At 46.2% G+C, this 22,640-nt stretch overlaps 1 protein-coding gene across 4 annotated transcripts in view; it reads left to right on the forward strand.

The window, feature by feature from the left end:
* DDX11 (DEAD/H-box helicase 11) overlaps positions 1 to 22,640 on the forward strand; it is a 31,815-nt gene that overhangs the window by 1,174 nt on the left and 8,001 nt on the right. For 2 of the 4 annotated variants that reach the window (XM_010590797.3, XM_003410769.4), the window contains exons 2-14: positions 4,740 to 4,887; positions 10,331 to 10,579; positions 11,082 to 11,168; positions 11,487 to 11,635; positions 15,852 to 15,897; positions 16,886 to 16,993; positions 17,232 to 17,319; positions 17,765 to 17,973; positions 19,761 to 19,913; positions 20,808 to 20,854; positions 21,215 to 21,294; positions 22,281 to 22,325; positions 22,446 to 22,513. In XM_010590797.3, the coding sequence (XP_010589099.2) occupies positions 4,744 to 4,887; positions 10,331 to 10,579; positions 11,082 to 11,168; positions 11,487 to 11,635; positions 15,852 to 15,897; positions 16,886 to 16,993; positions 17,232 to 17,319; positions 17,765 to 17,973; positions 19,761 to 19,913; positions 20,808 to 20,854; positions 21,215 to 21,294; positions 22,281 to 22,325; positions 22,446 to 22,513 (1,473 nt within the window). In that variant the 5' untranslated portion in view covers positions 4,740 to 4,743. Of the gene's footprint in view, positions 1 to 4,739; positions 4,888 to 7,218; positions 7,337 to 10,330; positions 10,580 to 11,081; positions 11,169 to 11,486; positions 11,636 to 15,851; positions 15,898 to 16,885; positions 16,994 to 17,231; positions 17,320 to 17,764; positions 17,974 to 19,760; positions 19,914 to 20,807; positions 20,855 to 21,214; positions 21,295 to 22,280; positions 22,326 to 22,445; positions 22,514 to 22,640 lie in introns of those variants that run through there. The other 2 variants (XM_023549015.2, XM_064284739.1) reach the window with 2 other exon arrangements.

Genomic DNA, 22,640 nt, shown 5'->3' on the forward strand with positions numbered 1-22,640 from the left:
GAGACAGAAGGCCAGGGCACAGTGAGGATGTGGGGATCGATTCTGTCCCACACCCTGTTCGTTGTTGGAGCTCTACAGCTCGATGGGGCACTGGACTAACACAGGTGCAGAAAGGCCTTCCTCTTGGGGCTGTGTTGTCTCCCAGTTGTGTGAAGGTAAAGCATTTTAGGAGCATTGCAGTACCGTGGAGCCCTGTGTGTGGCGCAGTGGTTAAGACCTGTGTACAACAGACCAAAACACTACCTGCTCATGCGTCATCCTCACAGTCATGTCATGCTTGAGCCCATTGTTGCAGCCACTGTGTCAGTCCATCTTGTTGAGGGTCTTCCTGTTTTTCACTGACGCTCTACTTTACCGAGCACGATGTCATTTTCCAGGGACTGGCTCCCCCTAGTAATGTGTCCAAAGTATATGAGACGAACCATCCTTGCTTCTGAGGAGCGTTCTGGCTGTACTTCCTCTAAGACACATTTGTTCATTCTTCTGGTAGTCCATGGTTTGTTTATTCGCTATTCTTCAGCAACACGATAATTCAAAGGCATCAGTTCTTTGGTCTTCCTTATTTATTGTCCAGCTTACACATGCATATGAGGCGATTGAAAACACCATGGCTTGGGTCAGGTCAGCAGTTTGAATCCACCAGCCGCTCCTTGGAAACCCTATGGGACAGTTTTACTCTGTCCCACAAAGTCGCTATGAGTTGGAATCAACTCAGTGGCATTGGATTTGGGTTTTGACAGTACCATAGTACCTGTAACATAGTTTATACTTAGTAAGTGATGGATTATAATTGAAGATTGAAGAAAATGAAGACTTTCAGACTAAGTGCTTGAAGTCCTTTCACATTGCTTACCTCACATACCTCACATAAGATTTGCCTTGCTTGTGTGTGCCTTGTTGTTGTTGTTGTTAGTGGCCGTTGAGTTGGTTCTGATTCACAGTTACCCTGTGTACCACAGAACGAAATGCTGCCTGGTCCTGCACCGTGCTCACCATTGTTATGCCTGAGCTCGTTGCGGCAGCCACTGTGTCAGTCCATCTCGTTGAGGGTCTTCCTCTTCTTTGCTGACACTCTGCTTTACCAAGCATGATGTCCTCCAGGAACTGATCCTTCTTGATAACATGTCCAATGTACGTAAGACACAGTCTTGCCATCCTTGCTTCTAAGGAACTTCTAAGTTCTGGCTGTACTTCTTCCGAGTACAAGTGTGTGCCCTCGTGGTGGGGAATTCTGTGGAGAACTTGGGTGGGAGGTCATTGTTGTCCTCCATGCCACCAACCTGAAGAGGTCCGACACAGTTACACTAAATGTCCTTAACTGCACTTAGTGAATCCATTATGCGTGGATTTACCTAAACTCTCTTTAACTTATGATTTAGCCCGTGTGGCTTCTGGTGGCGTAGTGGTTAAGTGCTGCTGCTGCTAACCAAAAGGTCAGCAGTTCGAATCCACCAGGTGCTCCTTGGAAACTCTGTGGGGCAGCTCTCTTCTGTCCTATAGGGTCGCTATGAGTCGGACTCGACTTGACAGCAATGGGTTTGGTTTTTTTGGGGGTTTGGCTTCTGGGATAATGAGAGCCATAATTAACCACCCACAAGGAAATGAAATGGAAAATTACTTTTTTTTTGTATTGTTTTGCGTTGTCATTCTAAAGTTTGGTAACTAAGTCTTATTTTTTTTTCACCCTGTTCTTACCCTGGTGGAGCCCTGGTGGTGCGGTGGTTAAGCGCTCAGGTGGTAACCGAAAGGTCAGCAGTTCAAACTCACCAGCCACTCCGTGGGAAAGAGATATGGCAGTCTGCTTCCCTAAAGATTTACAGTTTTGGAAACCTTTGGGGGCAGTTCTACACTGTTCTACAGGGTCACCGTGAGTTGGAATTGACTTGACAGCAATGGGTTTTTGAGTGTTCTTATCTTGGTGGGAGGAAAAGTAATAAAATAAAAAGGTCACGGGTTTTGGGGTCTGGCAGATGCGGATTCAAATCCTAGGCTCAACCACCTGCTGAATGACCTTGAGCAAGTTACTTAATCTTTCTGAGTGTTGGGTTCCGCATCTAAAATAGAGCTAATAAAAATACCAACCACACAGGGTTATTATGAGGTTATATGAAACTTTTTTTATGAAACCAAATTAAAACCATTAAAGAATTAGCCCCTGGCCTAGATATTTAAGTCATGGAGCCTCCCCACCCACACTTCTGAAGAATGGAAACTTACACCTACAGTCCCCTGTATCTAGCTGGCCACTCATTCATTCAGTCATCATATTTTTATTGAATGTCTATTAAAGGCCAGAGCACTTAGTTCTGAGTGGTGAGGACAGTGATGAACGAGACAAAGTTCAACCTTTAATGGAGCATTTATTCTCATGGAGGAGGACGGTAAATAAGAACATAAGTTCAGATAGTGCTAAGAACTATGAGGATATTAAATACAGGGCAATGTGATGGTGGTGATGGGGGAGTGTTTAACCACAATAGGGTGGCCAAATAGAGGAAAAGCCTTTCCTGAGGAGGTGAGCTGAGTCCTGAATATTGAGGACTCGTCATTCTCCAGGCAGGGGGAAAGGCAAGTGCAAGGCACGGAGACCGGGGAGGGGGAAACTGTTGTCATCTAGTTGATTCCAACTCACGGTGACCCCATGGGAGTCAGAGCAGACCTGTTCTCCATAGGGTTTTCAATGCCTGATTATTTGGAAGTAGATTGCCAGGCCCTCCGTGGCCCCTCTGGGTGGACTTGAACATCCAACCTTTTGGTTAGTAGCCAGGTGTGTTAACCATTTTCACCACCCAGGGATACCATCATTTTATTCTATACCCCAGCCCACACTAACTAGATAAGGGTGGGTGCCTGACCAAATGGTCTGTTCAGTGATCTGTCTTAAAAAGACAGGTGGTGCTGACCAGATTTCATCTTAGGATTTAGAAGTAAGAAACATGAAGAGAGTGTTCACTTGACACCAGGAGCTGAAGCTGAAAGGTTGAGGGAGCCAAAGAGGCTATGTGCAGATTGAAGTTTTGGGTGAGCAGAAGCTATGAAGGAGGAAGTCAGTTGGTGGCTACATCTGATGTGGCTGAGCCATGACAATGTCAGCAGAATGACAATCCACGAGTATTTACTTTCTTGATGAGGAGCTGTCTTGGATCTTCACTACCTTGCACTTGTAGTCTGCAAGAAGTCCTACTCTGTCAGTGGCTTTTGTACTTGGTTTTCCCAGAGAGTCTAAATTCTTAATCTCTCAAAATGTGGCTTTTCAGGAGACCCTTCTTTTTACTTGTGCTACCTGTCTCTTAACAACCAGATGAATTTGACTAAAACAGAGCCATCTGGACTTGGGTTTATTAGCTGTGACTGAGAAATTGTTTAATTTTCATGAACATCAGTATCCAACAGCTGTATCCTTACAGTGTCGTTCGGATTAAATGACATAATAAAGAGGCCTGTAGAGTGTTCTACACATATTGAAAAACACATATTAGGTGGTCAAAATTTGTTAGGTACCTTCCTTCTACGCCTTCCCTTTATTTTAATGGTTTTTCCTTTATTTGCTTCTCTCTCAGTATTGAATTGTCCTAGTTTTTGCACTGGCCCTCCTTACAGTAATCCATGTCTGCAGTCATTTTAATTGCACCTAAAGTATAATTGGAAGAATATCATGGCAGCTACCTTTCCTCCTGTAAGTGTGTTGACAGTGTAGTGTCTTGTTGAGGCTGGTATAGTAAAAATGTAAATGGGTTTTAGGTTATTAGTATTTGTGCTTAGAACTTAGAAGAAATAAACCTGTCAAATAGCTTGGAGAAGTGACTTCCAAAGGGAGAGATGTGGAAACCAGAATGGAAGAGTCAGCCCTCCAAATGGTGATTAAAGGAAGAAAGGGCATATGAAAGCTATTTCAGAGAAATTAGAATCAGAAAAGGAGAAGAAGGTTAAAGATAGAGCAGAGAAGTTTTTGAGGGCTTGTAAGGAAAGAAAATTGCCACGGTCTCAGTATTAGGAGGCCATACCAGCTTGGATTTAGTCATTGCTGAGAGCTCTCCCAGCCTGGAACCAGACAGTAAAGCTTTTATTTTTTTGAGGTTAGAAACATTATTAGGAGGAGACCTTGGTTTGTATTGGAAATGGAGGACAGGATGAACTAAGAAGCAAAACAAAAGTTAAACTAATGAGCAAAACTGAAATTTGGGTGCATACGCTAACCCATGCCATCTGAAAAAGTTGGTCTTGTAATGCTCTGCCTGTGTGTCTTGACTTTCCAGGTCCTCGCAACAGAGTAAGGTGAAGCCACTTTGGCATGTGAGTGCAGTGGTGCAGGGCCGTGGGAGAAGAGTGCTGCAGAAGTAATTGCAGGCAGCATCCTTGATCCAGTGGCACACGTCTTGGAGAGGAAACCTTGAAGTTTTTCATAGAGGCATTAGGAAGGTGTCCAAGCAGCAGTGAAATGGGCAGGGAAGTTTCTGCTTAGGACTTTTCCTAGGCTGCATTTGGATATAGACATTTCTAATAAAGGTCCCTAGGTGGATTGCTTGGTTTTGGTGTGGCCTCATGAGGGTATGCAGAAGATGGAGAGAACGTAGTCTCTGTGCTTGCACAAGAATGTACGACCTAAGAAGAAATTGCACAGCAAGTATGGAGACTGCTTCTCAGTGCTGCTCTAGATTTTAAGTCAGTTCTTCCTGGCTCATTGGAGAGCTACCGTGTATGCGTGTATGTGAATGTGTGTATTTTTTTTTGCCCTCTAGCACCATGGCTAATAAAACTCAAGACGTTGGTGGCATCAAGTTCCCTTTTCCCTACACACCGTATTCCATCCAGAAAGACTTCATGACAGAACTGTACAAAGTGTTGGAGGCCGGCAAGATTGGGATATTTGAGAGTCCAACTGGCACTGTAAGTATGAACTGTCAGCACTTAAGAAGGGCTCTGGGGGAGACTGATCCAGACAGCTTAGAGGCAGCCTCGCTTGCTTTCACTATTTGCTTAAAAAAAAAAAAAAAATTATGGAGAGGTTTTTATGACCCAAACTTGGACAGACTCTGTTAACTTCCTGAGTAGTAGTCACTTCCTCTATTAAATAGTTAACACAGGCCCAGGGTCTGAGAAGAATTAGGGTAAAGGCACATGAGAATTTGAATGGCATTGGAAACCATGACCCATAGCACAGAAACTTTCCAGATTTTTCATGTATTAGGACACACAACTGCTTTGATGTTGAGAAACATATAAATTACTTTGGCTTCCTAACAGATTAAGCATGTTGTTTTAGTTTCTAGCAGTAAGGTTACTGAGTGCCGGAAGGATCCAAATTTTTCCTAAGAGTTTTCTTCCCAGCCTGGAAGGAGGGAGGGGTTTATTAGAGGTTGGCCGTTGAGGATGAGTAGGGTTGCAGTGAATGACTCCTGTTTTCTCTTCTGCACTTTATTTCCTTTTGTAGCAAATATTATGTGATAGTAAAATCTATCTCTGGATGTGAAGGACCCCAACTAGACTGACATGAGGGATAAGGACCTTGTCTTCCTCATTTCTGTGTCCTTGTCATTTAGCAGAGCCTGGCAAGTTTGCCCATATAAGACCCTTAATGTGTGTGTGTTGAATTAATGAGTAAAAGAGAGTGACTCATTTCTTGTCTCTCACTTGTTGGCAGAGGGGTATCATTCTCTCTTGAGATGACACAAATCTCCTGGGTCAGGAAGAGTACGGACTGGGGTATTCTCTTGCTCATTTTGTTATTTCATATTCAGTGAGGTGGGAGAGAATGAGTCCTGCCAGTTAACCTCATACACTTAAAGAATAAAAAAAAAAAAACCCAGTGCCTGAGTCATGAATATATAGTGCACAGTTGTTTTTTGCTTCATCAAATTCTAGCATTCTTTACCTTCCTTTTAAGCTAATGCAATACGACTTCTACCCCTATGACTTCTGCCTCTACCACTCTGTGGAAACTTCCTTCCTAGTATCACCAGTGGCTTCCTGGTTAACAGATTTCGATATGTTTTAGTCCTTCCTTGATGACTCTGCAACATTTGATGTTGTTGAACATACCCCTCCTTCTTTGTTTAAAATAATTTTAAAATTTTAATCAAAGAATAGTGTATGTCAAACCTGTCAACCTTAGTGCTATAGGCAGGCACTTTTGGTTCTTCTAGGTGTCTCTTAAAACGTGTCCTTGCATAGCATACTTCTGAATCATAAGCTTGTGTAGCTGTTCCTTTATTGATTTTTGACATCGGTGCCTTCCTCTTGTGATAGATAAGATTTCACTTTCTTACCATCTCTTCTCCCTCCCTCTCCTCATCCTAATATATTGCTATCACTAATTTCACTCTCGTTAAGTCAAGTGGTGTATTATGATTCTTTTCTTGAACAGTTTTTTGGTTTTTCCAGAGTTAATTTCCTTTTAAAGGTTTGGTTAGTTTTTTCATATACCTATGCCAAGTTCTTCTCACACCACCCAATGACTTCTTAATGTAATTTTCCATACAGATAATTGCCAGTTTCATTTTTACCCTGGAAACTTCCTTCTTGAAGTCGTCCATCCTTTTGCTCTAATTTGGAATGCTTGCTCCTTAGAGCTACTTCATAGATGTTGTCGTATGACTTCCCTTCTCTCTATTTTTTTTGAAAAATCAACTTTATTGAGTATAATGGACATGCAATAAAATGTACTAATTTTAAATGTACAATTTCAATGCGTTTTGACAGATGTAAACACCTATATAACCACCACCACAATCAACAGGTTAAAACATTTCCATCACCCCAAAAAGTTCACTGGTCCATCTTTGCAAGTTATTCCCTTCCTTGCTGCTCCCAGCCCTAGGCAGTCACTGATCTGCGCTCTGTGTCTATAGAGTCGTTTTCTTTTTCTAGAATCCCATGTAAATGGAATCATGCAGTATGTATTCCTTTGTGTGTGGCTTCTTTGGCTCGGCATCTTTTGGGGGTTCCTCCATGCTGTTGTATATTTTTTTCTTAGTTTTCCTGTGTTGGATTCTCTGTTTCCTAGATTCCATATCTTCCTCCTCTTCGGTTCACTCCTTTGTTTTGTTAGAACACATTCCTGAGAAGGGTTGTATGGGGGTAAATTTTGAAATGTGTTTATTCTGCCTGTATCACTTGATTGGTATTGGTGGTTTGGCCAGATAGAGAATTCGAGCTTGAAGATAATTTTCCCTTACAGTCGCACTGTGTATCCTCCGGCTTCCATTACTGCTGGTGAGAAGTCCAAGGAAGTCTGCCTCTCGGTCCTGTGTGGACCGCCGCCCCTCACCGCAAAAGTTTTCAAGATCTCCCCTTTGTCGTTTGTGTTCTGAAACTGCGTGATGATGGGCATGATGAGGTGTGTTTAATTCCTTGTGTTGGGTACTTGATGGGCCCTTTCAGTTTGGGGACCTATAACTTTCAGTTCTGAGAAATCTTCTTATATTGGGTAATATTTGTCCTTGCGTTTTCTTTCTGGTCCTCCTGTTCATTTGGCTTTGGACCTCCTGGTTTATCCTGCAATTATCTTTTCTTCTAATTGTCTATCTCTTTGGGCTCCCTTAACACCTCTAGCTTGCTTTTGTTTTTGTTTTAAATTCTACTTTCTGGAAATTTCTTTGACTTTATTGTCCAATCTTGCTATTCAGTTTATATGTGCTGTGCTGTCTTTCATATTCAAGAGCTTATTCTTATGTTCTGGTCTTTTTTATAGCATTGTGTTCTTGTTTCATAGAAATATTATCTTCTCTTACCCGTCTGACAATATCAGCATCAATGATAGTATTTTGGAGTCACCCCTCCATCCCCCCCCCAACATTGTCTCTGTTTCTTTCAGGTTCTTTTTTTCCCGTTTAAATTTTAATGTTTTTTTAGGAGGCTGTCATGGATTGAGTTGTGTCCCCCCAAAATATGTGTCAACTTGGCTAGGCCATGATTCCCATATTGTGTGGCTGTCTACCATTTTGTCATCTGATGTGATTTTCCTACGTATTACAGATCCTACCTTTGTGATGTTAATGAGGCAGAATTAGAGGCAGGTATATTAATGAGATAGGACTCAACCTACAAGATTAGGTTGTGTCTTAAGTCAGTGTCTTTTGAGATATAAAAGAGAGAAGTGAGCAGAGAGACAGGAGGATCTCATACCACCAAGAAAGTAGTGCCAGGAGCAGAATGTGTCCTTTCTACCTGAGGTCCCTGCACTGAAAAGCTCCTAGACCAGGAGAAGATTAATGACAAGGACCTTCTTCCAGAGCTGAGAGAGAAAGAAAGCCTTCCCCTGGAACTGGCACCCTGAATATGGACTTCTAGTCTCTTGGACTGTGAGAGAATAAATTTCTCTTTTTTAGAGCCATCCACTTCTGGCATTTCTGTTATAGCAGCACTAGATAACTAAGACAGAGGCTTTCCTCAAATGTCTGATGATCTTTGGCTGTCTGCTGGTATTTAAGAATAAACCACTAAAGGGCTGACTGAAAGGTCAGTGGCTTGTGGACTCGTGGGCTGGCTTCTTTGCTGAGGGCTCCAGTTGTCAATATCTGTAGGAGTTTCCCTGGAGTTCAGTTTCTGCGAAGAACCTCCTCTAAAGCCTTGCCTAGTGGGTACACGCCTGGCAGCCAGTGTTCTTGGAGGTGATGGGGGTGAGGGGTAGGGGCTTGAGGTGAGTAGTCTTTCACTAAATGCCTTGCTTTTAGTTTGTCTCCAGAGCACCCTCTGGCTTAGCTTCCCCAGAGTTTAAACTTCCCGTCTTTTTCAAGGAGTGGGGACTATAACCTAGAGGGATACAACTATTCTTTGGAAGAATTTCAGTTAATCCCTTTGTCTTCAGCCCTATGCTATGTTTCCACCAATTTCTGTACATAGAACTGTTCGGGCCTTAGTTATCCTTTTGTCTTTGTGTTAGAGTGTACTTACACTTATTTCTGGAAGAGAACCTTGACCATACCCTCAGGAAGTCCCTCAGTTCACTTCCAAGTGAAGGGCACTGGCTCTCTAACCAGGCATCTGTCCCTGGGCTGTTGTTACAGGGGGATGTCTCCCCTGCCCCTAGCCTGGTGACAGCTTAGCGGATGGTTTCCGCCTTCACAGGCAGCGCGGAACAGCTGCCCCCAGGTCCTGCTGGGAAGTGTTGTCTGCAACCCTGCCATCCAGGATCTCTTAAAAGCTGTGAGACTAGTATGTGCAGGGGCTTTTCTGAAGATAGGTAATCCATTTGTTCTTCAGAATTGCCATTTTATCACAGGGCCTTTCAAGAATCTGATGAAAGCTATGGACCCTCATCCAGGGATAATAACTTTATTATTATTGGTTAGTAATAGCAAAATAGTAGCTAACTCCAATTGGTTATTTATGGGTTTCCGGGGTAGATGTTCTTTTAATCCTAGTATAGGTATTAACCTTTGAGTATGGAATGTAATGCTTGCAATAGCTCTGTGAGGAAGAGACTATGCTTATTTTTCCCACATGTGGAAACAAGCGTCTGCCCACAGAGCTGGTAAGTGGAAGTACCACTGTTTGACCCAGGCAGCCTGGCCTCAGAGCCGATGGCTTTAACCACTGTGCTCGGCTGTTTCCCTAAACACATACACACACCATTCTACCTACGGTTCATTTGGTCCTGGGTGAGGTCCAGAACTCCTCTCTTGGTACCCTGGGATCCACCCAGATCCCAGAGAGCTGACTACCTGGACCGGAGGGTGTTGGTCCCACAGGAACTCACCTGCACGGAGACTCTCTCTGGACACCAGAAGCAGCAGCCTTGGGAAACTCACTGCTGTCTCCTCTCTACAAGGACACACTGGGAAGTTTCGTTCCAGCCTTTAAATCAAGTGTTGTGTTCTCCAGAGCAATTGGTTTACGTTTTTAAAAAAGTTTTCACACTGACTCCTCTGACTGATCATGTTCTGTCTGAACATTGGTCCTATTAAAGCTTAGGGTCAAATTTGTGGCCCCCACCCCCTTAGCAAGTATATGAGGTTCCATGCTATGCATTTTTGGGGCCTTAATTCCTTTGGGTGCTGTTTGCCTAATTTCTTATCTTCTTCCAATTATGTTAACTTGCTATATGCATATATAATGTGATAAACCACTTTAAATTATTTTAGGGAGAGTGAGCTGTATAATTATTGCAAACAGGGAAGCTCTTTCCTGCATTTTAGGCCTAATTGTTATTTCTTCCTTCTTCCTATTTTTATTGCCTCCTCTTGCTAATTCCTTTCTTTTTCGGGCTGGTCTTAGAGCATCCTCTAGCATTTAAAGCCAGACCTTCTGTGAAGGCTTTTTTAAAGTGGGAAAAGGTCATTTGGGAACCTTTGTATTGTCCTTTATTTCAGAAAAGTTTTTCTTCCTGTAGGGAAAATCTTTGAGCCTTATTTGTGGAGCCCTCTCCTGGCTTCGTGACTTTGAACAGAAGAAGCATCAGGAAGAGGCGCGTCTCCTTGAAACTGGAACTGTTCACTTAAGTGATGGAAAGGCCCAGCCCCCATCTCTCTCATCCTCCTGCCAAGTGACACCAGATACAGTGAGGCCTGCAGGAGAGCCTGACTGGGTTACTCAGTTTGTGCAGAAGAAGGAAGAAAGGGACCTGGTGGACCGACTCAAGGTGCGTATCTGGGGTAACAAGAAGTGGGAATGAGCTAGGAAACAGGGCTGAAATGATTAGTTCAAGTTGATTCCAGGATTTAGATACCATGGGTTCTTTGACTTATCAGCATCTCTTACCTCTCCTGTCAACTTTCTTGAGTGGATGATACTGCCCCCTTGCTATCTTTTTTGAACTGGATGTTCAAACAGGCCCTCTCTAGACAAGGGGTTGGCAGTTCCCATCAATTACCATCCTGGGGAATGAACCCAACCATTGCCACAGGCAACATGGCTCAGTAACTGCAAACTCAAGAAATGAATTTGATTGAGAGTACGTGGCTTTGGGAGGCAGAATACAGACTTCCTGCAGTGGACAGCGAGGTTGGGACCAGGAGAGGCTCACGGCCTGGAAGGGGACACTGGAGCAACCTTGGGTGTCAGCCAGGAAGGGAGAGCTGTCCTGCGTGAAGAGGCTTTGGGCTTCCTGCAGGTATTTTCTTTACGGCCGCTTCACCCTTTAGGAGGAGCGGGTCAGGAGGAAGAAGCGAGAAGAACGCCTCCAACAGCTCCGTCATAACACACAGCTCAAGTACGCAGCCAAGCGCGTGGTGAGTGTCATCTCCCAGAGGGGCCCGGCATCATCAGGCTGCTCAGGGGCTCGATGTGTAGCTTCTTTGTAACCAGGGCCTCCGTCTCCTTTCACTGACCTCCGCCGGCTAAGTTCTCCTCATCCATAAGTGGGCAGCTTGAGCTGAGGCATTGACACTGGAGATTAGTTCCTTCTCCAGGGAACGTGAGGCATGTGTGAGAGGTTGGGTGTGTGTGTGTGTCCTTGGTGACGGCCACACTGGAGGCTGAGTCTGTGAGGAGGTGGGGCACCAGGTCTGAGATTTCTTTCTCCTTCCACCTCTGTTACTCCCCTCCAGAGACAGGAAGAAGAAGAAATGGAGAGTCTCCTCCGCCTCAGCAGGGAGATGCTGGCAGCAGGAGCAGAGACTGAGCAGCTAGAATCTGGGGAGGAGGAGCTGGTCCTGGCCGAATATGAGAGTGACGAAGAGAAAAGAGCAGCTAGTGGGTAAGACAGCTGTTTCTCCTTCACCCCACACCTGTGCCCCAAGCCTCTGGGGGGCACCCAGGAAGGCAGCTGTTTCCCTCATGCCCAAGAGAGGCTTTGTCACCTTATAGGGTATCTGACAGGATGGGATATCAGCCGTCTGCCCCAGTGCTAACCTTTCTGTATGCCACGGCCCTCTGAGGGTGCATAAGCGATGGCGACAGTGAGAGGCAGCCTTTAACTCCAGGCCAGGCACTGTTTACACGCTTCACACGTTAGCTCAGTATCCTCAGCAGCTCAGTGATGGCAGTCACATTTGTATCCCCACTTTACAGACGAGGAAGCTGCAGCACAGTGAGGCGATGTAGTTTGACCAAGGCCACAAAGCTAGTGAGGTGGGGAGCTGGGACTTGAACCTAGCCAGTCTGGCTCTAGATCTCGTGATGCTTTTTACTGCCAGGCTACTTAGTGTAAGGTTTACAGCATACACCATCATGATATCCTTCAAACCAAACCAAACCTGTTGCTGTCAAGTCCATGCCAACTCCCAGTGACCTACACTGTAGGGTTTTCTTGGCTGTAATCTTTATGGAAGAAGATTGCTGAGCTTTTCTGCAGCGGTGCTGGATGGATTTGAACTGCCAATCTTTCAGTTAGTGGCCAAGAGTAAACCATTTGTGCCACCTAGGGTCCTTCAAGTCTTCTTTAGCCCAAGTTTTTCTTTTCAAAAACCTTAAGCTTCCATTGGTCCAGGTATTTAGGTCTCCACTTTATAACCTACATGTGAACTAGAAAATACTGAAAGTAACGAGCCATTTCTAGACCACACTGCCCTTTATGAGAGCCTCCTTTTTCATTCATGCTTTAATTTCTCAAATACCTTTTGAGTGTCTGTTGTAGGTGTGGCGCCATCCCAGATGCCATGAATATAGAGATGAATAAGGCAGCCATGGCCCCTGCCCTCAGAGCTTACATTTTTGTAGCAGGAGACTGACAAAAAATGTGAAAGCAAGTGGCATTTATTTGAATTTGTTTACCTATGAGAAAAATGAAACAGGTAAAGTGGGTTGGGGGTGGGGTTGCAGCGGTAGGTGGAGAGGTCAGGAAAGACCCTTTAAGTAGGCACATGTGAGCTGAGACCTGCAGATAAGGAAGAGCCACAGGAAGACCCCGGGAGAAGAGAGTTCTAGTCAGAGTGCCCTGGAAGGAGTGGTTTGGACACAGGAGCAGGTGTGCTCAAAGGACAGAGAAGGCCCAGGTGCTGGAGCAGAGAGTGAATGAGAGAGACAAGAGGCCAGAGACAAAGCAGGTGCCAGTGTCCTCTGACCTCGTCAGATGTGGTTCTTGTGCAGCGGGAGGCTGTTGGAAGGTTTTAGGCAGAGTGATGTGATCTGATGTGTGCATAGGAAAGGTAGCTCTTTAGAGTTCAGCAGCTCTTCCCCAAAGGCAGGAGTGTTCCTAGAGATTCATGCCTCTTAGGCGCTCTGTGTGGAAGAGGTCTTTCCTGCTCTTCTGAGGTGACTCTGGGCGCATGTCCCACTGCGCTCACCCTGTCTGTCTGAGGGGGAGCTCCACTGCCTAGAACCAAAAGGTAAATCCGTGCTCCTTCGCAGCTGCCCCCACGCACCCTCTCTCTCCCTCTCTGCCACTTTGCTCAGACTCCCAATGTCCCAGCTGCTCTAGCTTTGCTTACATGGGCAGGCCTTCCCCCGTTCTTCCGTCTGTCCTTGACACGCCTCCATCCTGCGTTGGCAAACGTCTTCGCCTCCTTTAAGACCCAGCTCAGATGTCGTCTCTGTGAAAAGGTCTTCAGTGGCCTCAGGCCATCAGCCTCACTCTCTTCTGCTCCCACTCCATGTTGTGTGTTAGTTGGTTGATTGACTTCTCTTCCCCATCACTAGGCCGCGAGTTTCTTCAGGACAGGAACCGCATTTTTTTTTTCTTCACCTTTATTCCAGTTTTATTAGTTTTTATCTATAATTTACTTTTTCTTTGCAAGTAATCCATCCAGGTTACCACATTACATTTTGTCATTATGTCTCTTTAGTCTCCTCTTAAGTATGATAGTTTCTCAGACTTGCCTTGTTTTTCACTACCTTGACAGTTCTGAAAAGTACTGGTCAGGTATCTCATAGAATGTCCTTCTGTTGGAATTTGTCTGGTGTTCTTAGGATTAGACTCGGGATATGTTTTTTTGGGAGGAAGACCACAGAGGTAAAGTGCTGTTCTTGTCACATCATATCAAAGACACAGACTATCAATATGAATTACAACTCGATGTTAACCTTGACCACCTGGTGAAATACTATAGGAACCATACATCTTAATTTTTATATTCCCGGAGCTGACTTCGTGTTTGGCATAGAGGGGTGCTCAATAAAAGTTTATTGAATGAACAAACACTAGTTATTTTCAATCTCGTCATGGAATTCCAGCCAAGAATTTCAGAAAACACCAAAGTGTCAAAGCCAAGAATACATGGATGGGCTGTGACCCTCATGAAATTCTTTGCAAAATTTCATGTTTAGGTGCATTTTTCTGGTAAGAGAGGGTCTGTGACCAATGCCCCCAAAAGGTCTAAGAACTTCTGGTTAGACCCCATCTCCTTAACAGCTTTTGAACATTTCACCTTCAGTCCTCTCAGTAACAGTCAAGATCCTGAGCATGGCCTGCAAGCCCCATGCAACTGTGGGGGTGCTGGAAGGTTACACTGTTTTCTCCTGTTTTCTGCTTTAAACTTGCTAGCAGATACAGTCGGTCCACATTTGTGTAGGTTTCTGCCTCGTTAGCATTTTTCATCCTCTCAGAGTTACCTGCTTCCTCATCCTCCTTCATTAAAGCACTTCCCAGGGCCCCTAGAGGGGAAGGACAATGCTGGCCTGTTTGGTGGGTGAAACACACACGTTGCTTTATGCGTCAGCCTTGGGCGGGTGCTGTACAAACGAGCAGTGTGTGGTCCATACACCCTTTTCCACCTCCCTTCAAGATGGCTTTATCACTCTTCTTTTTCTTATTTCTCCCTTGCAACCTCTTGGGGACAAGATACAGAAATTGAGTGGGGTTTGTGAATATCAGAGCAACAAAGTGAAGCCAACCTTATAAATAATTCTCCTAATAGCCCAAGGCAATTAGCATTTCTGCTTTATTTGTAATTGAATATTTAGGTGAATAAAAAAATATTTTTATTTTTTTGATATGATGCTCCTGTAGGTAGAGTAGACTTGTAAAAGGTTTTCCGAGGAGCCTGGACTCACAGTGATGGCTAAACTTGAAGCCATGTCATGCAGGCTTGACTGCCCTCCCAGCGCCCCATTGTTGATGGGCTTTTAGTTCATTACTAGAACGGGCAAAGTGAGGACTGAGAAAAGGCCAGTCTGGCCATCTGTGACAGTAGGTGTTACTCAGGTGGTGGGTTGTGGCTTCATTCAGGAGATATGCACAGAGTCCCTGCTGTGCGCTAGGCTCTGGGAAGCCCCTGGGGAATCAGCAGAAACAAGGCAGGCGCTGTCCCTGCCCTGTGGACATCCCAGCCTGGCAGTGGCAGGGGAGACAGACTAAGTGATTGTGAATGAGATAGGTGTTACAAGGATCAGTACAGGATGTCCTGGGAGTGTGTCACAGGGCAGCTGAACCTGCCAGGAGAGGTCCAGGAAGGCTTCTGTGATGTTCAAGCTCAGATTTCAGAGTTAATTAGGAGTTGGCTAGGTGAGGGGAGAGAGCATTTCAGGCAAGGAGGACAGCATGTCCAAAGGCCCTGAGGGGATAACAGAGCTGGTTCTACTGAGAGTAGTCCAGTTTGTTGGAGGTGGTGGTAAGAGGAGAGTAGTTTCAGAGACTGAGAAGAGTCAAACATCAGCCTAGGCTTCTAGCATAAGACTTGGGTTGGGGATGCCCAGTTCCTTTCTCTGTTCCCGCCCATTTCCTGTGTTCAGCAGGCCTGAGTAGCAGTGGAAAGGTAGGGTTGGTTTTTGCCTGGTAGTATGTGCTCTCTGGACATGTGAGCACCTGCTGCTTAGGCAGAACCTTGTTGCTGGGATGTGTCTGTCTCTTTCCAGGCTCGGAGCTCAACCCTCAGTTCCAATAGCTTCTGAGGAAAGGGGCTACATCTTACTTGTTTATTATTGAATGTCCACGGCTAAATACCAGCACGTGGTCTGTGGTCAGTAATGTTTTCTTATTTGACCTAAACTTGCTGAGGGAAGAATGTTTTTTGTGTGTGTGTGTTTCTCTCTTTCAGAGTTGATGAGGATGAAGATGACTTCGAGGAGGAACATGTAACCAAGGTAAGACGCGTGTCCTTGGATACTTTCCTATGATTGATCCCAGGCCCAGGGCTCTCCACGCCTGGGGAGAGTGCAGGAGTCCTGCCAGCTACTTGGCATTCTTGTCAGTGAAGGCTTCCAACCCTTTGGACCCTGTGACTGCCCAGAGCCAAACCCTGGTCTTTAGTCATTCACCCGATGGGCTGGACTGGGTGCCCTCAGAGACTTCTCCTGGGAGGATCACATGGGCTTCTGTGCCCCAGGGCATCAAAGACAGTCATTCTGGATCTAAAACTCAATGGCTTCTCTCTTCATTGGGTGGGGGTGGACGTTGTGGGTGGGGAACAAAGCAAGAGTGCTCCGCCCTTTAGACCTCTGATGGCACGTTTGCTTTCTTTTTCTCCTTTGTATTTTCATTGGCATGGAGTTCTCTAAGGTATGGAGGGTTCTGACACTTATCAAATTTAAAGATATTTGGTTTCATTCAAGATTTTTTTTTCCTCTGTTGAAAGTAATGTTCCCCCCCCCCCGCCCCCACCTTTTCTGTTTTCCTCTTCTCACTCTTCTAAATCTCAGGAGTAGAGAGAGAGTATTCAGCTCGGCCTCCTCCTGTTTTACTGTTGCCCACCCTCAGAGCCAGCCCTCTGGGGAGTGTGTATGAAACAGTCCTTCCCCACACACGTTCTCTCCAGAATGTTAGGTATTATTGCCGTGTTAAGGACCACCACTTAGGGAACACAGACCTTCCTAAGATTACCTTGCCCTCAGAAGCAGCCGGGTTCTAGACTGAGTGTGACTAATGCAGTTACACTTTGTGGATATTTCCTTGAACTTCAAGAGCTGGGGATGAGTTGAGGAACCCGTGGGCCCCTTGTTAGATGAGGTTTGATATTTAGGGCCACTTGCCCCAGTCCCTCAGCCTCTTAGGCGACAGCATTCCTTGATGTGCAGAGAATGCTTTGGAATGTTCTAGTCTCCACTTTGAAATCCCCTCTCTTCTTCTGACCAGATTTATTACTGCAGTCGGACACACTCCCAGCTGGCCCAGTTTGTGCACGAGGTACAGAAGAGCCCCTTTGGCAAGGACACCCGACTTGTCTCACTCGGCTCTCGGCAGGTAAATAGAAGCCAGGTGTCTCAGCCCATGTCCCAGCATGCTGCCTTAACTGGCAAGCTGCTTCGCTTCCCTTTGCCTTTGTTTTCCTTTCCAGGTTGTAGAAAGAAGATAGGTGTGAGGCATGCAGAGCAGTGGGAGGGTCAGAGGAGGGTGGAGTGGGCAGGGGCCAGGTGGGCTGCTCCCATTTCAGTTAGCCAGCACCACTTCTTTGACTCCTCCTTTCGTCCCTGTCTCCTAGAACCTTTGTGTAAACGAAGACGTGAAAAATCTGGGCTCCGTGCAGCTCGTCAATGACCGCTGTATGGAGATGCAGAGAAGCAAGCACGGTACACCATCACCCTAAGCTGTAAAGGAGAGCCTCCAGGTGGTCTCGAGGCCTTGGGGCCGTGCTGGGGAAGAGAATGTGGTGGGCTGGAAGTGACCAAAAAACCCTCTTGGGGTTGGACCAGAGACATGGGAAATAAAAACAATATCTTAAATAAAAATAATGGTAGAGCAGACCCCTGATTGCTTCCTCAAAGACCCTCCCCTTGGGAAAAAGCAGTCTTACTTTCTGGGGCAGTCTAATCCAAAACCCTGGCTTTGAGATGATTTTCTAGAGCGCACAATGTGAGACACCAGAATGCTATAATGAGACCGCAGTAAGCAGTACTTGGAAGGGTTTTATAGCCCCCACCCTGTGGAAATTCTTCTTGTCAATACAAAACCCAACCCCACACTCATTTTCTGTTCTTTCTGCCTTTGCTTCCCTCGTACCTGTACCACTTTCAGAAAAGAAGAGCGAAGCAGAGGAAGAGAAGCCCAAGCGAAGAAGGCAGGAAGGCCAGGCTGCCTGCCCCTTCTATAACTATGAGCAGATGCAGCTCCTCCGGGATGAGGTTCTCGTGGAGGTGAAAGACATTGAGCAGCTGGTGGCCATGGGGAAGGAGGCACGGGCCTGTCCCTATTACGGGAGCCGATTTGCCATTCCTGCAGCCCAGGTGAGGCTTTTGGAAGGCTGGGGAGTAGCTCTTGGCTCTAACAGTGGTTTGGGGCACGAGGGAATTTCTCATTTGTCAGGAGGTGCCCCCCACTGTGGCTAGGCTAATCAGGGCACTGCACGCTGCAGGGAACGTGTTGCTCTCCTTGTAAATAGGGTCGGAGCAGGCCCAGGGATCCCTTGGTGGCTCATAGCTTCAGGGCCCATTGGCTTCACTGGGGGACAGCAGATAGGAACCAGGAGGAGTGTGCATCCCAGGTGACACCACAGTGAGTGAATGCAGAAAGGGAGCTCCAGAACGTAGGTGTATTTCCACACTGCTTTCCAGAACAGTTGTCCCAGCTTACACACTTGCCTACAGCATAGGTGAGTACTGTCGTCTTTAGACTTGCCATATTGAGTATCGCCTTTAAAGAGAGAGAGAGAAGGTAGCCCATTTGATAGATCCAGAGGTATCTCATTGTTATGCTGGGCATGCTTAAACTTTTTCTACTTCCTTGATTTGAGTGACTTTTGGAAACAGGAGCTCACTCTTGCATAAGTCACTGTAATCAAGAAGAGATTTAAGTAGGTTTTAAAGATGGAGGGGAATATGCTGGTAATAATTTTACACGGCAGGTAAGTACCCATCAGTGTGCTGCCCTGAACCATGTGGCTGTGGACACTTGCAGATGAATACAGGGAGCCTTCCGCCCCCGTGGCCTATTTGCCACAGAGCAGTTTAGTGCTGTGGACACTTACGTACAAATACCATGAAGTGTCTTGAAAGTTTTTTTGTTTTTTTTTTTAATAATATTTTATTGTGTTTTTGTTGAAAGTTTACACAATCCTGAAAGTTTTACGATCTTGAATTTTTAAAGTGCTTTTTACTTCATTTATCCCACTGAAATAGTTAAGGCAGATATTATCTACATTATACACATGAGAACTGGGGCCCAGAAAAGTGAAGCGATTTGTCAGTTTTCTCACAGCAAGTAAGTATTAAAGCCTGGGCCTTAAGTTTCTAATTTTCTGGATTTTCATTTTGTTTATCTGTGTTCATTTAGCTGAAAAATCTTTATGACAACATAAAACCAAAATCGAAACCCATTGCCATTGAGTTAATTCTGACTCATAGCAACCCTATAGGTCAGAGTAGAACTGCCCTGTAGGGTTTCCAAGGAGCGGCTGGTGGATTCGAACTGCTGACCTTTTGGTTAGCACTCAAGGTCTTAACCACTGCGCCACCAGGGCTCCTCATAACAACATAGCGCCTAAAAATTTACAGGGTGCTTGTATTTTCATTACCTTCCCATCCCTTAACCCTCACTTGATAAAAGAGTTTGTCAAGTCTTATTTTGCAGTTGAGGTAACTGAGGTTCAGAGAGATGAAGTGACTTTCCCAGAGTCACATAGCTGAGAAGTGCTGGATTCAGGACCAGAACCCAGAGTGCTTCCTGGTACTCAGTAGTTTTCAGTGTTCGAGGAGCCTTGGATGCTTTGGGTGGGTAATTGGTACTTTGGGGGCATAAATGAGGCCAAGCAGAAAGGGTTCTACTCTCCTCCCCGCTACGCATCCCGTCCCAGTTCAATCAGGAGCTCTGCTTTTACCTGTTTCATCTATTTGATGTTCCATAAAAGGGCCTGTTGCTAAAAGCACAGTACGATGCTGTAGCTTTCTCTCTTAAATATCCCTACACATCTTCCAGCTGGAAAGTGAAACAGTTCACGTCAGGAACTTAGACTAGACAGACAGGTTTGCTGTGGGGGAGTGCCGCCTGCTCAGGGTGCTGCCGTCTCCTCCTGCAGCTGGTGGTGCTGCCTTACCAGATGCTGCTGCACGCGGCCACGCGGCAGGCAGCGGGCGTCCGGCTGCAGGGCCAGGTGGTCATCATTGATGAGGCGCACAACCTGATTGACGCCATCACCAGCATCCACAGCACGGAGCTCAGCGGTTCCCAGGTGGGTCAGCCTCTCCCTCCCTGGGCCAGGGCCAGCCACAGGGCAGAGGGACAGAGATCGTTGCTCTAAGGACCCGGATTCCCCTGGAGAGCGGTTTGGGAGAAGGTGCACTGACCAAGGCAGTGGCCTTTTCAGAGGCTGACTGTGACTTTCTAGCAAATCGTAGAATGGTGGGGACCCAGCTCAAGCAAGGTGGCTTATTTCCTTGCTCTTCACCTGCATTTATCTGCCTGAGTCCCTTTAGCCCAGGATGCTACTAGCCAGGTGGATGAGATGGAGGAAGCAGGAGCCCTCATGTCTAGGTGCTGTCGTTGTTGATACTGCTTTGGGAGCATGTAATTGAGGGATGCCCAGGATTTCTGAATGGTAGCATTTATTTATTATTTCTTATACACCAGGCACTGTACGTGGTAATCTCTAGTCCTCACACGAACTCTGTGGTGGGGGTGGTACTGCTGTTTTTACATTGACCACTCAGTCACCGAGGCTTAAGCAGTTTCATAAAGTCACACAGCAAATAAGTGTGGAGCCTGATTTGACCACTGGTTTCTGACCTGAAGGCCACTGACACCCCACCATGTCTCCTGATCGGGATGTCATCGTTACTTGACTTCATCACTCTCAGCAGAACCCAGGAAAAACTAGCAGGGGATTCATGATCGGAGAGATTCAGCGTCTTGCCTTTTTTCCTGCACCAAAGTGGGCCCTTCAGCAGAACCTACCTTCTCTCTTAGCTCCCACTAGCCTAAGGGCTTTTAAAACTCAGACTCACTGTGGTTATCCCTTTGTGCCCTGGGCTGGCATTTCTAGGTGTAGTCTCAGGTGTCACTGGCACAGCTCTAGCTGCTCGTCCAGAGCCAGGGGTACAGTCTCACCTCTCTGTTCTCTCCCCAGCTCTGCCAGGCCCATTCCCAGCTGCTCCAGTATATGGAACGATATAGGTGAGACGTCTCTGGAGGTGGAAGGGAAAATTCCACTGAGCCACTGCGCCCCTCAATCTCAGCTCCTCTCAGAGAAAGCGCTTAGGTCACGGGCTCTGGCCCAGAATGAGGGTAGAGCGGACCAACACGCTGTACCTCCCTTGGGTTAATCATGGTGCTCACCCACAGAGGCCGAGGCTGCTTGGGACAGAACCACTGAGTTTGAAGGCCTTGGGCCATGGCCAGCCTTTTTCTGGGAGAGTATTTGTAGCTGGTGACCCAACTTGAAAGGCACCAGCCAGACAGGGCTCAGCTTGGGGCAGTTGGAGGGGACGTTGCTGCAGAAGTCCTACCACTTGATGTCCGCTGGCTTTTTCCCAGGAAGCGTTTGAAGGCCAAGAACCTGATGTACATCAAGCAGATCCTGTATTTGTTGGAGAAGTTTGTGGCTGTGCTGGGAGGTAGGAGAGCACCATCCCGGTCTGAACGTCTGGCCTGCTGGGCTCGCTGGTCTGTTTTCTGGTCGCCAGTCAGGATATTGCATGTTGTCTGTCCTTGAGGACGGTCTTCGTCATTGATGTAGGAAGTTCTCACTTTTCATAGATTAGTTGTCTGACCTTAAATCTTTGTTTCGAATCCTAATTTCTTGACCCTGTTCTGAGTCTTCTCTTTACTGGACCCTACTCCACAGGTGGCAGTGATAATATAATATCTTATATCATGCTGTATATAAATAGTACTTAGTGTAATAGATGTAGTGCTTTGGCGTTTTAGAGCACTTTAACACACGCAGTTTCATTTGCACTGTTAGGAAACCAGCATAGGTGTGTTGATCCTCACTTGACAGACAAGTAAACTAAAGCTCAGAGCAGAGGGGTGACCTGCCTGTGGGGTCCATGAGCTAAGATGTGAGACTAGACTCTCCTGCTTCCAGATCCCATGTTTTTTGCATGATTGTGTTTTGCAAACCCTTTCCTTTATTACATGCTAAGCCCTTTCAAGGCTTTTATAGGGGCCGAAGTTCTGGAAAGCCAGTGGGACGTTTGTCTGGCGAGATTGTGTCTCATACAGGTGCTTCTCCCTTCCGTCTCTGCTTTTGCCACTGGCTCACCAGGCAGCAGGGCACCTGCTGTGTGCCCCCATGCCCCTGCATGAGATGGGTGGTCACTCCATCCCCCCCTCCTGGGAGGAAGTGTGAAAGAAGAAAAGCATAAGGCTTTGGGCTCCATGCATAAACGATCAGACTTGGGAGGCTGTCCGGGACCTTCTACCCTCTCAGTGGGTTCTTGGCTGCTATAAATGGCAAAACAAAACAAACACCTGCTCAAATCTAAATGCTCTTACTTGGTGAGCTCTGTGTAAAGTGAGAAGACAGGGGAAGAGGAGGTTTTTTGTGGCTGGGGACTAGAGGACCACCATCCTGACATGTGGGAATGCTCTTTTTTAGGGAACATTAAGCAAAACCCCAATACACAGAGCCTCTCACAGACAGGTAAGAGGGTTACCCTGAGCAGGCCAGAGCTGATCTGAGCCCTCCCAGCTTAACTTTGGGACCTGGAAGCCGGGGTCTGGAGAGTGAGGGTGCCAAGGGCCTCCGTTTATTTACCCTCAGGGACGGAACTGAAGACCATCAACGACTTTCTCTTTCAGAGCCAGATCGACAACATCAACCTGTTCAAGGTAGAGGCTTCCTTTTTTTGTTAGCAGATGAAATTTTCCTATTCCTGTTGCCACCTGTGGGCAGAATACCATTTTAAGACTGTGAAAGGAATTAAATTCCTCTGCCCTCAAGCAGCTTAAGGTCTGA

Source organism: Loxodonta africana, chromosome 4, assembly GCF_030014295.1.
Source record: "Loxodonta africana isolate mLoxAfr1 chromosome 4, mLoxAfr1.hap2, whole genome shotgun sequence".
In the NCBI taxonomy this organism is placed as follows: domain Eukaryota; kingdom Metazoa; phylum Chordata; class Mammalia; order Proboscidea; family Elephantidae; genus Loxodonta; species Loxodonta africana.